Source organism: Papilio machaon, chromosome 1 (genome assembly GCF_912999745.1).
Source record: "Papilio machaon chromosome 1, ilPapMach1.1, whole genome shotgun sequence".
Lineage (NCBI taxonomy): Eukaryota > Metazoa > Arthropoda > Insecta > Lepidoptera > Papilionidae > Papilio > Papilio machaon.
Window position 1 is genome coordinate 1,755,917 of NC_059986.1, and position 16,396 is coordinate 1,772,312.

The 16,396-nt window shown below is 35.0% G+C and overlaps 1 protein-coding gene and 2 non-coding genes across 3 annotated transcripts; all 3 read left to right on the top strand.

Moving 5' to 3' along the window:
* Nucleotides 1–419: 419 nt before the first annotated feature.
* On the top strand, nucleotides 420–2,715 carry LOC106714175 (zinc finger protein Gfi-1b). Its single transcript, XM_014507143.2, has 3 exons — nucleotides 420–477; nucleotides 1,646–1,900; nucleotides 2,361–2,715. Exons 1-3 carry the CDS (start codon nucleotides 420–422, stop codon nucleotides 2,456–2,458), a joined length of 411 nt encoding a protein of 136 aa, XP_014362629.2. The 3' UTR covers nucleotides 2,459–2,715.
* A 4,203-nt stretch (nucleotides 2,716–6,918) lies between these two features.
* Trnaq-uug lies at nucleotides 6,919–6,990 on the top strand. The gene has a single exon. It is a non-coding gene; the product is annotated as a tRNA-Gln (tRNA).
* A 787-nt stretch (nucleotides 6,991–7,777) lies between these two features.
* Nucleotides 7,778–7,849, top strand: Trnaq-uug. Its single transcript has one exon. It is a non-coding gene; the product is annotated as a tRNA-Gln (tRNA).
* Nucleotides 7,850–16,396: the final 8,547 nt, after the last annotated feature.

A 16,396-nucleotide genomic window follows, 5' to 3' on the forward strand; every position in this document is an offset into this window, starting at 1 on the left:
TATCGGAGGTCGACTAACGAGCCGCGCGGCTGCCGCTCTGATTTCCAATTCAAAGGAAAATTGCGATCCATAACCCGACCACCCCGGGGGTGGGAGTGGGGTCTCCCCCCTTTTCCGGTTGCTATGCGACGCGGGGAGGAGCCGCCGCAATCACGGCCCAATGGCACGACGGATATAAATTGCTCTCGAGTCGCGACACCGATGCGCGAGCGAGAGGACAGATAGACCGCGTCATCTCTCCCATTTCCTCTAATGAAGTCGCCGGACCCCTTGATTGACGGACTCGAAGGCCCTTTTTCGAAATACAGTACCCAAGTGTTAGGTATCAATGCGCCGCCGTGATTTGTGTAGGTAATTACCTACCGGGCGCTGTATTGGTCGTTCGATGCGTTTTCCTGTTGCAAGCGCGTCGCCACGCAATGCCTAATGCCTACAACAAGACCGAACAAATGACTCATTGCAATTTATGCTCGCCTGGTACTTAAAGCTGGCATTGGACTAAATTGTTATAATCATAAATAACCACACCCTCGTAACAAAACTCATAACTGAGAATGGTGTCATCAAGTTTGACTTGCTTAACACAAACTTAAAAATATCTTTTCAAATTCGCTAAACGACAAACTGTTAAGGTATAATACATACATAACCGAAAAACTAAAGAACCATCTATTATTATTCTCATATAAATTTGATTAAATTCGCTTTACTGCCAACCCCATTAGCTGACGCGTACTTGAAGTATGACATATAGTATTGATTAACTTTATATATTGTTAGAAAAGAATGAAAAGTTGAGAAGACGCCGACGGCTAACAAAAGAGGCGTACAATGAAGTGAGTGGATATTAAATTCCTCTCGCGCTCGAATCACGATACATAAACGGTTAATAGCGTATATAGCTGAGGCTATAAATTTTTGTAAGTCCAGCGGCGGCGCGCTGCGGGCCGCATCCCTAATGCGGGCCGGACTCCGCACAGATTACGCACACCTGCATTAATATAGGCACGTGGAACGTTATCTCAATAAGGTTGTCGTCTACAAACTAACACTTAGAAATTTCATTTTAATACTCAGAAAACTTAAATAGTTAGCAATTATTGTAATCGTAACGTACTTAAATATTAACATTGAATCACTTCATAATAAATAACAGTAAACTTATACTACAAATAAAATTACATAAACGCTATGAAACAAAATACAAATAAAAAAATATTTATAACGTAGAAAGTGGCAACCCTAACTATAGACCGACGTCTCCTCACGTCGTTCCAGAGCGGGTCGATACCGGAGGACTTTGGCACGGATTACTTGCCGACCAACCTGCCGCAATATGTCAAGTCTACGATGCTTTCTACACTATGGTTTTCTAAAAAAAATCTATTTCAATTGAAAAGTTAAAAAAAAAAACAATAGGCAATAAAAAAAATTAGGATGCTTTAAAGCAGCTTAATACACAGTATTCAATAAAATATTTTATTTGTATCAAACAATTAATAAAAAATTTAGAACAACAATATCAAAATTTTTTCGCCAATAGATGGCTCTCTTATCAAAAGGACTACCGTGATTATATTTAGTTTTACTATCTACAGGTTCGAGCTTGACGAACTATTTAATAAAAAAAAATATTTGTCCACAGGTGAAAAACCCCACAAATGCCAAGTGTGCGGGAAAGCGTTCAGTCAGAGCTCCAACCTGATCACGCACTCACGCAAGCACACTGGGTTCAAACCATTCGCGTGTGAGCTGTGCGGGCGTGCCTTTCAGCGCAAGGTGGACCTGCGGAGACACCGGGAGACCCAGCACGCGGACCTCAGGGCCCCGCAGCATCTGCCACACACAGACGTGCATGGTATGCACGCGCAGGATATGCATGCGGTCGAACATCGAATAGGTAAGCTGTTGAATCAGACTTTTTGCTGAAGTTTGCGTAGGCAGTAGGCAGATTATATAGACAGTTGTAATGAAAAAAATCAGTTCCGATAAAGTTGGTAACTTTAAATTATGTGATATACTATCACAATACTAAAATTATTATCTTGTTTTGCTCTAAGTAACGTGCCGATAAATCCAGAAGCCAAAAAATGGTTGACTTCACACATAACTTTGAATTTTTCCACAGATATGTGCATCACGATGTTTTCCTTCACCTTAAGAATGTCGTATAAATGTACATACATATATGTAAATCGAGATTGGAAAAACATATTGGTATACATGGCGGGATTCGAAACCAGGACCTGCAGATTACATGTCAAGTACTAACCCCTGAACCACCAACGCTCTGGGAGAGCTAAATAGTATTTAATCACACATGTTCCTTTTCTTGAATTCTGACTAACTTTTTTCCATAGACCTACGTCCCCCGCACCCCGAGCTGCGCCCCCCGCACCCTGACTTCCGCAGCCACCTGAGCAGCGCCGTGCCGCCGCTGCAGGCATTGCCCTCCTGAACTTCGACAGCCTTCGCGCCGCCTGACTGGCGTTGAGGCAATACCACACTTACCTCCTAAGTCTTTGAGTTCAATTTTGAGTGGGCGCTTCGTGTACCTAGGCTTGCACCAAAGATTCTTTCGACGTATCTATGTGATTTTATTGTAAGAGTTTAATCTGTGTACAATTTACAATGCGATAATATAGTTACCTACTTATTATAGTAGTTTAGTAGATATTTGAATCCGAGGATTTTATTTTGTCATTTGTAAAAAAAAACTCCTGGTCTTTATTGCTGTATCTCTAAAGATTAGATCACTTTTCATAAGTAAGCATTGGTAATAACATCGTATAGTTAATCTATATACCATTGAATTCTGAGACCAAAATCTCCGTTTAAAACATATTGTTATCTCTGTTTTGTCAAAGATAATGACAGACGACGGATTGTTTTATACAGAGCTCTGAAACCTACAATTAGACAGTTGAGGCATATAAGATAATCGAGCCATTGCGACAAAAAGTAATTAAGAAATACATGAAAAATCAACCTTATTTCAATGAAAATAAAGTTTTATTAGCTAAGAGCTTTTGCTGCGAGATTGATTACGATACGTAGTTGTATGGATAAGTCATGTAATGTCACCTAAGAGGTATGTTACCATTACGAAAAACTTTGTTGTTAGCTTAATAGAGATGTAAAGGCTTCATTTTATTTTTAATTTGATCTCATCGTGAAAGTACAGGCTGTTTTGTTTATCTATAAGTTTTGTTGCACATTCAGTGTTTGTACTAACACGGTTATAACGTCAATCTTCTTTATAAATATCCCGATAAAAAGCATATTCCTTTTCATGCAAATAGCTTTTAAATTCATTATGATTGTAGCATAATATTGAAAAATAAACTTTTATTTTTATTACCGAATTTTCATAGTTAAAAAAGTTTTTTTTTTATATAAGCTAAAAGCTATTTTTCAAGCTAGTTCACAGACGTCGTAAACAGATGTTACGTCATAAATTGTTTAAGTAAATATGTAGTTATGATGTCTTGCACTCCATTAGTTTTTAAATCTGAACAAAATCCAAATCAAAAATTTATCATTTAACATTCCAAAAATATATACTTTTCCAATTTTTATCATTCCTATGATTTTTTTTAATTGAAGATTAAGATCTATGAGTTAAGGTTTTTTTCATTGTTTAAATTAAATCCAAACATAATGCCAAAAATAATTTTAAATTTAGTTCATCGAATGTAGAAATGTGTCAACATTTTTATTTGTTCGCTGATTTAGCACAAAAATAACTTCATCGTATTAAATATTAATTAAATCTGTATATACAATTACACATAGTTTAAATAGTCAATTGATGTCCTTTATACTATTACAAATTGCAGTAAAAAAATATTAAAGTCAAAATAAATTTAGTCACTTTTTATAAATAAAGTGTTATTTTGTTGTTACAAATATAGTGCCATAAATTTAATTTTTAACATAGTTTTAAATGCCATAAAATTTGATGTATACTATATTTACAAATTAGTCGTAATTTTCTTTATAGAATGTATACAAAATAATTTTTTAAATAATAGACGTATTTTAAGTTTTCCTAATGAAATATTTGTTTTTATTAGTTTAATAATTAAATTGTTTAAATTTTATCTATTAATTGTAATTATGTATGTACAATATGTATTCTAAACATTTTATCGTCTCGAGATTTTTAAAAATAATAGTAAAAAAAAATGTTATACTCAATGTAAATATTGTAAAGATAAATAATATTAGAATTAAGAACGAATCCAAAGAGGGATGTGCAATCCTTATGTCATTATTACTTATCATTAAAAATTATTATTATCATTAACTTTCACTTCAATAAATGACAATGTATTGATTAATTTGATATTTTATTTTTATTACCCAAGCTATCTTAAAATTAGACTAAGTTGGACGGATAAATGGATGGATGTTTGATAGAAGGTATCTCCAGAACGGCTCAATAGATCTTAATGAAATTTGCCATTAATATAGAGCATAGACAAGAAGATGTTTAAGCTACTCATTAAGTTCTTTTTTAATTAAGCTCGGCCAAAGTCGCTAGCAAAAGCTAGTAACTTAATAATAAGACAAAAAAATATATTCAATATACAAAATTTATTAAACCGTATAACCTGACATTACCGTCAAATTCCACTGACGTGATATTTCTATTAGCACATTTTTTGTCATAGGAAAACCACCTTTATGCTATGTCTAAAATGAAAAACACTCTAAGATTTCATAGCCGTTATCGACTAATGAAATATAATAAGAACAAATTATTAAGCAATTATATAAATTAATATCTTCAACTCGCAAAACACTGTCTTGTTCAGAGACGTCGACTTACTTACTCATAACTCATTTCGAACAGCTAAGTTCTCAGATTACATCCCCCTTAGACATTATCACGGCGAGATATTAGAGGCTTTTATGGTCAAATTACAAAAGTACTTTTAAACATCAACGTCTTATTTAATTTCTAATTGAATATAGCACTACTAACTAATAGAATAGAGAACTACAGTACTTTTATTACTAAAAAAGTTATGAAGTAGATTATCTTTCAAAATTGAGAGGAAATCGTACTTGATTGAGGAAAACCTATGTGATTTTGTTAAAGACTAGCTGTCGCTCGCGATTCCTTCCGCACGGAATTAAAAAAAAAATTAATAAGTAGCCTATGTGTTCCCCTAGACTACATTCCACATCTGTGCATAATTTCATAAAGATCCATAGAGCCGTTCCGGAGCTACCTTCAAACAAACATCCATCCATCTAAATTCGCATCTATCTTCTATATCTATATATATAAAAGAAAGTCGTGTTAGTTACACCATTTATAACTCAAGAACGGCTGAATCGATTTGACTGAAAATTGATGGGCAGGTAGCTTAGAACCAGGAAACGGACATAGGATAATTTTTACCCCGTTTTCTTTTTTTTTTTTTTTTATTCCGCGCGGACGGAGTCGCGGGAAAAAGCTAGTTTATAATGTTAGTAAGATTTCTTACAAGGAATATGGGTTAAGAATTCAAAAGCGTCAATGATTCCAATTTCAAAAAGGTATATGACATTTCTCGCTGAATGCTTCAGCAATTAAAGTTAATTTTTAATGAAATATTTCGTATTTGTTTAATTTAAAAAAAGAATGTGTTGATTCTCATATCTTTAACATCATCATCGCCTGACCTTCTAACTCACGTGAGGTCGGTGCATAAGGTTTTTAAAACAACGTGATGATTCTCATAATCAAAAGGATATCAGAACTTAATAATTTCTGCTGCCACAATCATACTAATCAATCATATTGAACTAACGATAGACGATTGACCGCAAAAAAAGTGAAACGCTTACTAATAACAGTGAGGCTTGGAAATGTTTGCTAATCATTGATGAGTGACGCGACTGTGTGTACAAATGATCGATTGCTCATTAAACTAATGGCCGATGTTATCGTCCAACACTTCATACGTGTTATAGTTTGATATTTTTTTTAACTATCTAAACATCTATACCTATATATAAAAGAAAGTCGTGTTAGTTACACTATTTATAACTCAAGAACGGCTGAATCGATTTGACTAAAAATTGGTGGGCAGGTAGGTTAGAACCAGGAAACGGACATAGGATAATTTTTACCCCGTTTTCTAATTTTTTTTTCGCGCGGACGGAGTCGCGGGTAAAAGCTAGTATTTTCTATAGTAAAAGATGGAGCACGTGGTAAGAACTCATTTGATATTGAAACAACATAGAAACCTATCAATAAAATCTCTAAAGAAAATTAACTATTTACGAAAAGATTGGATGCTGGCAAGTCATAAATAAAAAAGAAAGAGTACATACAATAATTGTGGACGGCTACAACTGCAGAGGAACACAGAAGAAAGTATGAATTGATTGTATGAAAAAGGTTATGTATAATAAGGCAGTGATTTCAGATAATATGACAACTGATAGTTCTTATCCTCTGCAGGGAAAAGTGAAACAATGTTTATAATAATAACTGGTACATTCAAAGTACAAAGTAGTCCCAATTTTTTTTCTCTACAGTACAAAACTGCTTATAAAAAGCAGCTGCTAACATTTTCTACGGTAGCTGTGTACATTTGAAAAAATATATACAAACATATAGGCTTGTAGGTACTATTTGATTACGGGGCTGGGTAAGCCTGGTGAGGCAGGACAAAAAACATTTGGATTTAGTGCTGTGAGGTCTCCAGGGGCGGCGGCGGACGCTAAACGCCTGTTAGCACGCACTGCCCCGGACCCGGCTATTGTACAATACAGGGTAGAACTTCGAGTTAGTTTTTATTTTAGTTATTTAAAATGTAAGTTATAAAAAAGTTTGCGAAATCGCTAATCACAATATATTTATGGTAAAAGACGTATTCCCTTTGAGATTTTGATACTACTTTCGTTATTACTGGCATAGGTTCCATGGTGTAATGGTTAGCACTCTGGACTTTGAATCCAGCGATCCGAGTTCAAATCTCGGTGGAACCTATGATTATCAACCTATGTGGGACAACTAAACTTTTATCGATATACTTTATCAAAAAGACAGAGTACCTCTGTCTTTATGGCTCTATAAATTAAGTCTAATAACGGATTAATGTCTTGAAAAACAGTTACATACAAAAGAAACGATCTTCAACACACAACAATATCTAGAGTCCGTCCCCGTGCGGTCAGAATGGCCTTACATATATAATTCAACAACATCCACGTGCGTCTCGGACGCAATCAGTATTGTGAATAATTGATGGCGCGCGGCCGCGATGATTGCGCCCCCGCGAGATTGCACGAAGATTTCGGACCCGAGTCCGGTCCTGTGTGGATTTATTTTATCATTACGTACACGGACAGTGAAGAAGGAAAAAGATTATTTATCTTTTATACCAATGTAACATCAAACAAGGATATTTAATAACAAGAAGTTGACAAGAAAAAAAAAACATGTAAAATCGGAATGATTTTCTTTTCTAGTCGTATTATTATTGTATTTATCGTCTACCATAATATTATTTAACAAAAAAATTGATTTGTAATTGATAGACAATGATTACTATGTATTTAAATCAATAACTATAAGATCCATCAAACTATTACTTATTCAGAAACAACACATGTTCTGAGCGGCAAGCAGTGGCATCATTTCTTTGACGTCACAAGTGTGAAAGTTAACGGAACCAGTTTGTTACTCGCCTTGACCTTTCATACCAAACGAGATCCCACGACGTCTAGCCAAAGTAATGACTTAGATCCGTTAAATTCATCGTTATGAATGTACGGTTCCATGGTGTAATGGTTAGCACTCTGGACTTTGAATCCAGCGATCCGAGTTCAAATCTCGGTGGAACCTGTTATTTTTATAAGATCTAAAAAATAAATGTTGTACTCTTATAACCATTCTATAAATAGTGTATAGTTTTAATTTTTTTTTTACAGTTCATAGTTGTGATTATTCAATAATAAACAAACTTTGATGCCATTCGTACATAAATAAATTTAAACTTCCAAACTAATATTGTAAACTTGCTTCGCGAGTATCACGTATCCCGCTCCGTACACACAACGTTCAATCGTCGTCGACTCGAGGATTGCGTTGTTGTATTGCATCAGTCGCTTCGGAACTAAAATTGCCGGGTATAGAAGATTTAAGTTGTCTTGTTTAGGAAGGGATTGAAGTCAATACAATACAATACTTTCTTGTATAAAAACAGAGAAAGTATTTCCTATGTGCTTGGTTTTAGTAAAAACGCAAATCCATTATGTTTCATTTTTAAGGACTCCATTAACCAATAAAACTTAAGGGCGTAAGCTATATAAAAGATATACAAAATTTTGTATGAGAAAGAGAGAAGGTAAATAAATAAATAACCAAGGAAGAAGGAAGCAAAAAGAATATTCCTCTTAAAATATAATCGCTTTAATATTTGTCCTTATTTTCCTCGATATCGTATCCGCAATGTACAGGCGAGACAATAAAAGTCGATTTCAGTAGAAGGCTTGATAATCCGCAAGTCGTGGCCAATTTGATCACGTCATGGCGGGTATCACTTTCCGATATCATCCCACCCTTCCGCGGCCACCGGCGACATCGAATTTATTCAAATTGTCCCGTGTCGCTGCCACCTCTGCCGCACCTGCTTTAATCTATTAACAGTCAAAAATATATCGTATTCCGACCGCACAAAGTTTACAATCCTTCAGCAAAATAGAACTCAATTCAAAACGTTGCAATATACGATTATGGATAGAAATTCTTATTCCACTCAAAATAACATCCGTTTCCTCTTAGCAGAGGTTCACTAAGTCTTAAATGTGTGTGCCAAACGAATTTGCCCTCTATTTTTGAGGAGATAAAATTGAAGTTTGGTTAACGTAGTATATACAGTTAGGTTTAAGGAAAGCAAATGGAGATGGCAACGTTGAAACGTCTGCAAAGTCTTTTGTATGAAAGCGCTAAAAGCTAAGCTACGTGAGGTTGTGTGCACTGCCACCGTACTTGCGAACTGCTTAAAACTTAAACATTTCTGCAGCGTATGCTATTTTAATTTCGTTGAATATACTGTTTGTTATTCTTTTTAATCTTGAATTAAAATTTTAAACAACTTGTTAATTTACATGAATTTTCCGACCCTTGCATAATGTCTTCCTAAAATAATACTTTGAATATGCATCATATGAAATCTCATTGGTAAATTGAAGTTGATTGTTAGCCATAGTAAATTATGTTAACAGTCGACAAAGTCAAATGTAACAAATAAAATCAATCAATACATTACAAGAGACACCGCTTAGGTATAATTCAATGAAATGAAACATCCAATATGGAATGAATATTTAAATTTGAAAAGAATTACATAAACACATACGAGCATATTGAAAGGATGTATTCGGATCCCAACAAATCAACTTACACGCGGATCTCGCTGGGACATTAACAAAACCGTCACGACATCGATGAGATGAAATTCTTTACTCCTCCACTCACGACAAAACGTATTTGCAGTCTTAAAAATATCCCTCCCATATTACATAGAGGTGTTTTCTGTTTCTACGACCGCAAAAGAATATTGGCAATAGAATTTACATAAAGATAGCTAACGGTGAGTTTGAGACGCATCAGAATTGAGTTAGGGGAAGGCGGGGTGTACTTTAAAACTGTCGCTTAGTTGAGACGTCGAATCCGTTTAGAGTTTAACAAGAGTTTTGCGAAGACATCGCACCGCTTTGCAAGTCAAGTTATTATCGATTGTCATATTCGTGAAAAGAATTTTTAACAAAAAAACGTTAGTTCGATTAATATAACCACTGTTGAGAATTGAGTCGAACAAGTCATATTGTTAGTAGAAATTTAGGTATTACGCTCCACCTTCGTTATAACTTCTACATTTGCCGTGCAAAGTTTTCAAACTATAATGATCTAAAAATTACAGCTCATGCCGAAAATATGTCCCTTCAAACAGAAACTGTAAGCGTCTTGGATATTTAAAATCCCTGACAGGCAAAGGTTACTAGTAAATTGGTAAATTTATTTATTTAAGCCATTAATTTAATTCTGACTACAATATTAAGGTATCAAGTGACGTTCTTTATTGCGTTATATTGTATACGATTCAAATTCAATAAGGTATCGATAGATCAGTAGACGTCTCTAGCATCCAGGGCGTCCAAGTTGCGTATTGAGTTACGCGTCCCCGCGCCCCGGTGTCCCCTCGCCCTCACTCTTCGGCGTCCTCGCGTCCGCCCAATCGCATAACCCTGAAGCCATTATGATATCCCATTGCTGGTTGAGACGTTACAATCCTGATTAACATAACAGCTCACTGGTTGCAGTGGCGAGGCACCGACAACAGACCTAACACAAAAAAAAAAATTGTAGACTGCTAGGACAAAACCAACTTGCAATATTTTATACATTGATTAATACCTTGACAAATCATATCTCTAAGCCCTAAATTTGAGGGTACGTTGACATTAAAAATGTGTCTAAAAATCTTGTTCTATGTTCACATACAAATGTCTTCCGGTGTATAAAAGAATACATTTTAAAGTCACCAATAAACATTTAAGAAAACGAACCGATTGTTTAGCCTCTTTGTACAAGGTAACTTAGACTAAAATGTGGTGACGAACGCGAACAAATGCCTGTGTACAAACCTCTATGAAATCTCTATTTCGTAAGTTGCTAGACTAAAATCGCCGAATTTCATAGATTTACTTGCTTTACGTTCGTATCTTTAATGTTAGCCTATACAGGGTATGGTTATAGTTAGTAAGAATCCTAAAAAAAGTGATAAGAGTATTTCAAATCGAATTCAGATATCATTGCAATATTCAAATTTGTAGGTAACCCGACACCACGGATTGATTTACGATGTCCCTCCCGTTCCCTCCAACTTCCCCTCGTCTGTGACCACTCACCTCGAGTGAGTTATATCAGTTTAATCGTAGTCCATTGAAATTCAAAAGGCAGTACGACGAATCAATTACAGGAGGCTCGGAGCATTCAAATGCCATCCCCTTCCCCTCCCTTCCTCCACTTCGGGGGCGCTGATAGAATTGTTATTGGATGAATGTGCGTGTGATAGAATTCGTATCCAATATACACCAGCACGTGTTTTCTTCCCTCTAACTCGCTGTCTTATTTGCCTGCGATCTATCTTAACTACGGCTTGTAGCATCTCTCTTGACAATAATCTATTTTATTACTAGACACCTTCACACTTAATTCTACACATCTCTTTAAATTTCTATACACCTAATCTGGATTTGAATTAAGAACACATCTTACTAATATTATAAACTAGCTTTTACCCGCGACTCCGTCCGCGTGAAATGAAAAATGGAAAACGGGGTAAAAATTATCCTATGTCCTATTCCTGGTTCTAAGCTACCTGCCCACCAATTTTCAGTCAAATCGATTCAGCCATTCTTGAGTTATAAATGGTGTAACTAACACAACTTTCTTTTATATACATAGATGCGAATGTTTAGATAGATGTATGGATGTTTGTTTGAAGGTATCTCCATGCTGCATGGATCTACATGAAATTTGTCATAGAGGTAGAGCATAGTCTGGAAGAACACATAGTACATATAAGGATTTTTTTTTATATTTCGCGTGGACGAAGTCGCGGGCGATAATTTTTATTTCGCGTTCGACATCTAGTAATTACATAATAGCATTTAAAAATATAACATTTCAATTTTGTGTTAAATCGATTAGATTGTTTAAATATGCCTTAATTATGTTTACCTCATGATTAAGTGACTAATAAAATAGAGAATAGTCGCACCAGGATAAGTGAGAGTCATTGTCTTGTCTCGGCAGATATTACTGAGAAACACGGGTTAGAGAGAAACCTCTGTAAATAAGAAAAATGTCTCGGAGCCTTGGTCTTTTGTTTGGCCAGGTTCTACTATATATGTTTGTACAGGTGTAAACTCAAGGTTAAGTTCTTTAAATAAAATGACATGAGCGATTCTAAACTAAACGTAAATAATGAAATGTAAGTCTATTCAAAATTGTTTTATTTCTAAACGAAGTAATGTGTACCAACGACCAATAACAAAGTTTCAACATTTATTTTATATGCAAAAAATATTAAAATGAAAAGTGATTACTGCAATAAAGGAGAGAAGATCGCGTATAATTTTATACGTAGTCATAAATACGACAAACCCTGGTGAATTTATGACCAACCATTCAATACTAAGTGATAGGACGATAAAATTTATTTCAGCTATCGCGTCACAAGCCAACGTCGAAATATGAAAATTGTAGCTATCTCTCGCGAATTAGCCTATGTGATCTTCAGACTATTTTCTACTTCTGTGTCAAATTTCAACAAAATTCAGTTAGCCGTTACGGAGATACCTTCAAACAAACATCCATCCATTTAAACATTCACATCTATACAAATAAAAGAAAGTTTTGTTAGTTACACTATTTATAACTCAAGATCGGTCGAACTGATTTAGCTGAAAATTGATGAGGAGGTAGCTAGGAGACGGACATAGGAACTTTTTTATCTTTATTCCGCGCGGACGGAGTCGCGGGTAAAAGCTAGTTTATAATATTAGTAAGAAGTAAGTTATAAATCAAATTGCAATAAAATTATTAATTTTGTCTCTCTTGTTTTTATCTAAAAAGAAATAGAAAGTAATATGTCTTATTACTACTGGAATACTGATAAGTCATTTTGGACTGTGACATTAATTTATTAGTTGGCAAAATTAATTGTAACACTGATCTAACTATTCCAGAAAAGAGTTAGAATAATAAAAACTCTTAAGAAATTCCTTGATAAATTTCAGGATCTTGGGTTACAGTGGGATACCAAAAAGTGTACCCCTCGAGAATCAAGTTGCGTGGAAGCGAAAAATTTATGCAAAGAGCTTTGATGGTCAACGTGAGATGGGGGCACGTTTTATGACATGACATCAATATTTTATGTGACACCTCTATGCTATTCCAAATCAATCATTCCTGTAGCCGTCTACTTTATATTCGGTACGGAATTTTTTTTTTTGCCAAAAACGTTTTTTATAGTGTACGGAGACGCTAAAATGTAACATGATATTTTGTAGTTCATTTTTAAGGTACATAAAATTACGTATTTAACCCTGTGTTCCTTTCGTGGTACTTTATTACGTTGCAATTGGCAGTTAGTTCTGTTAACAACTAATCAATGTCCCAAATTACGCACCGGCCGAGGGTTCAACCTCACAGTTAATATTCGTTAGTTCGGCGAACGGTCTAAGACATGCAATAGCCTACTAAACATACATATTCATAAAAGACTTCTTGCATTTCACAGACAGGCTATCAAATATATTTTAGGAACGCCTGTAGAAATTATAAAGGCAAAATTTAGTATTGCTCACTTTCTCACTGCACAGATGCTTTCACTAATGCTGCCAGTTGACAGTACTTCCATAAAGCATAAATAACCTTATAATTTAACACAAAACCATTGAAGAAATGTAGCTGGATCATAAATATGTATTCTATAGAATTATGCTTTCTTGACCCTAGTAGTGCAGTTTACATAATTCTGGTAATACAACCCTAAGATTCCTTGCGTTAACTTACTTATGTCGTCATTTAAAGCATAAAGTAAATCACACAATAGCGGGCGTTGCATGCGAGCGCGCACGCCGCTTCTCCCGCGGGAACCGCTAATCATCAATTATTCCTGCGGGGTATTTAGCTTTCCACGCGAACTGCGGCTCCGTTTGTCAGGATATGTCTTCATTTACATCCGATAATGGCTATGTTGTCATTAAAGTTTCAACTTTACGACTGTTACATTAAATATTCTATGTAAAGTCGTTTTTAATACTGTTAGGTAGAGAGTCGATATCAAAACAATCAAAAAGTGGAATTCCAGAAGTTAAATTGTAAATTTTTGTACAATTAAGTACCTGCATACAACTAAAACGTATCTTCATGTTAAAATATTTAATTTAATTTCAATAAGTACCACATAAAATCGCTTGGCTACACCAAAAAACGTTTAAAGACAGTTTTTATACATCAAAAAGGCGTATTCTTCAAATTTAAACATTTGCATATGCAATTTTTACAGGCGCTCATTTTAACTTACAAATACAAATATAGCCTAAACGGAAGCAATTCAAGTAATGGCCGTCTACGTTTTCCGCTTTGCAACAAATAAAAATAAATTTACATCGCATTAAAGAGACTACGTGTCGTGGCGGGCGTGTCGCGTGCACACAGCGCCCGCGGGTGTCGTCAAACTTCCTATTGCCGATAATTATCGAACGGTTATCGTACGACTTTCAACTACGCTTAACACTTGACGACACGGGAACGTTATGGTTAAAAAATGCCCTAAAATATTAGGCCATTATTGGAAGAACTACTAAACTTAAGTGACAATAGCCCAAATACATAGCTTATAAATTATTCAGGTAATCATTTACCATAAAAATACAGTTTGTTAATTGGTTTAAACGACCTTGAAAGTCAAAAGTAGCAGTAAAAAAGGTTTGGTTACGCAGCTGACTTTGAATCAGGACTAACCATAAAGCCATCTTTAGGAGTGACATCTATAGTTTGTAAAAACAGAAAAAATCTGTGTTGAAAATGTTCTACTTTCAGAGGTAAACAAAATAGTCACAAATAGTCGTATGATGTAAAGTGACGTTAGAAGTGTAGGCCGTAAGTGTTCACGTTAACGTTACGGGTTACGGCCAATAGAGTTTAGTGGTTGTTTGCATATTGTCGGTCGCCTGCACCCGAGGCGCTGCAACTTACAGCTATATGCCATCGCTTTATTTATTACCAATGGTACAATTCTATCTTCTATCTATAAATTATTTAATCTTACTATCTTATTATATCTTACTAATCTTAGTAATATTATAAATGTGAATGTTTGGATGTGTGTATGGATGGACGTTTGTTAGAAGGTATCTCCAGAACGGTGCATGGATCTCGTTGAAATGTGATATAGTTTTAGGACATGGTTTAGAAGAACATATGGGCTACTAGTTAAGTTTTTTTTAACTCCGTGCGGATAGAATCGTGGGCATCAGCTAGTTTTATTATAAATATAAAAATTTTGATGCAAGCATGGATGAATGTTTTTTATTACTTATGTCCAGAACAACTAAAGAAATCTAGCTGTTATTTGGGATAGATTAAGAACATTCTATAAGAACATGTAGGCTACTAATTAAGTTTTTTTATCTTCGCGCAAAGGGCAAAAGCTAGTAACTTACACCCGATTAAAACTACATAATAAAACATTCATCATAAATATGAACATTATGGTAAGTGGATTTAAATTTGTTAAAACTACCTTTGCATTTGTAATGTATACGAATTGTGAACAAACAACAACATATGCCAAACCTGCGCCAACATAAATCGCTTCATTAAACAACGCCAATATTTGATCAAACCGCCCCAAACGTTTCGAACCAAATAATAATCTCGTTATTAACTACGCACAATGAGCATTCACAAATAAAAATTCGCTAAAGTGTTATACATCTCTTGTTCTTAAACAATAGCACTCGACGCGACAAAACGTTTTAGGGAACAAAAACCATCGCAAGAGAAAACTGACTCTATTTCTTGAACGATAAGACTTAATTATATTGAAAAGATGCAAACGTTTATAAAAATGAACTTCTATTCAAGCTTCGCTGCATTTTTAAGAGAGTGCAAAGTAAAATAAACTTTAAAATTTACCTACTAAGGTTCTAATTCTTAATAGTTAGTATATCAAGGGTCGTAGTAGGGTCGTGTAAAGCCGTAGGCCTATTTGTGTCGGTTTCACACTTACAACAATAGTGTCATGATTCGTGAGCCGGGATTATCCCGGGACAAGGCCGGGATTAGGTCGCGTTGCGGCAAACAAATGGAGTCCCGACTAACGACTGATAAAACAAGTGCTGCTCGCGATGACGTCATTAATGATGCTCGAATTACAAACAACGTTTACTTTTGTCCACAATAACCATCTTTTATTGATTCAGCAGCAAGTAAATAAATACTATATAAGTATATAATAGTCGCGTTTGTCTCTGAACAATATTCCTTTACGTAATAAAATACCCTGAACAAAAAACAATGCAAATAAAAACGTTTGTTATTTTTTCTCGCCACAAATAATTTAAGAACTAAAAATTTATCATAATTTTCTATAATCGTCATCACTTAACGCTGCAATTTGATACTTGCAATTCATAACCAGAGAGCCCCTTAATCAATTCAAACGCAAACAACAATTGTTAATCATTCACAAACGCCTGAAAGTGCTCACGGTTTCATTAACAACCTTAATTGTCCCTCCTTTGGATCCGCTGTCTCTTGCACAGCCAGTTTAACACGAGCCTGACGTTTGTATTGGTATCTATAGTATCG

Excerpts from the sequence above, each read along its gene's own strand:
- LOC106714175 (XM_014507143.2), top strand. The coding sequence starts at position 420 with ATGCCTAATGCCTACAACAAGACCGAACAAATGACTCATTGCAATTTA. Across the intron at positions 478-1,645 it reads TTGCAATTTATGCTCGCCTG|GTGAAAAACCCCACAAATGC; the intron begins GTACTTAAAGCT and ends ATTTGTCCACAG. Across the intron at positions 1,901-2,360 it reads TGCGGTCGAACATCGAATAG|ACCTACGTCCCCCGCACCCC; the intron begins GTAAGCTGTTGA and ends TTTTTTCCATAG.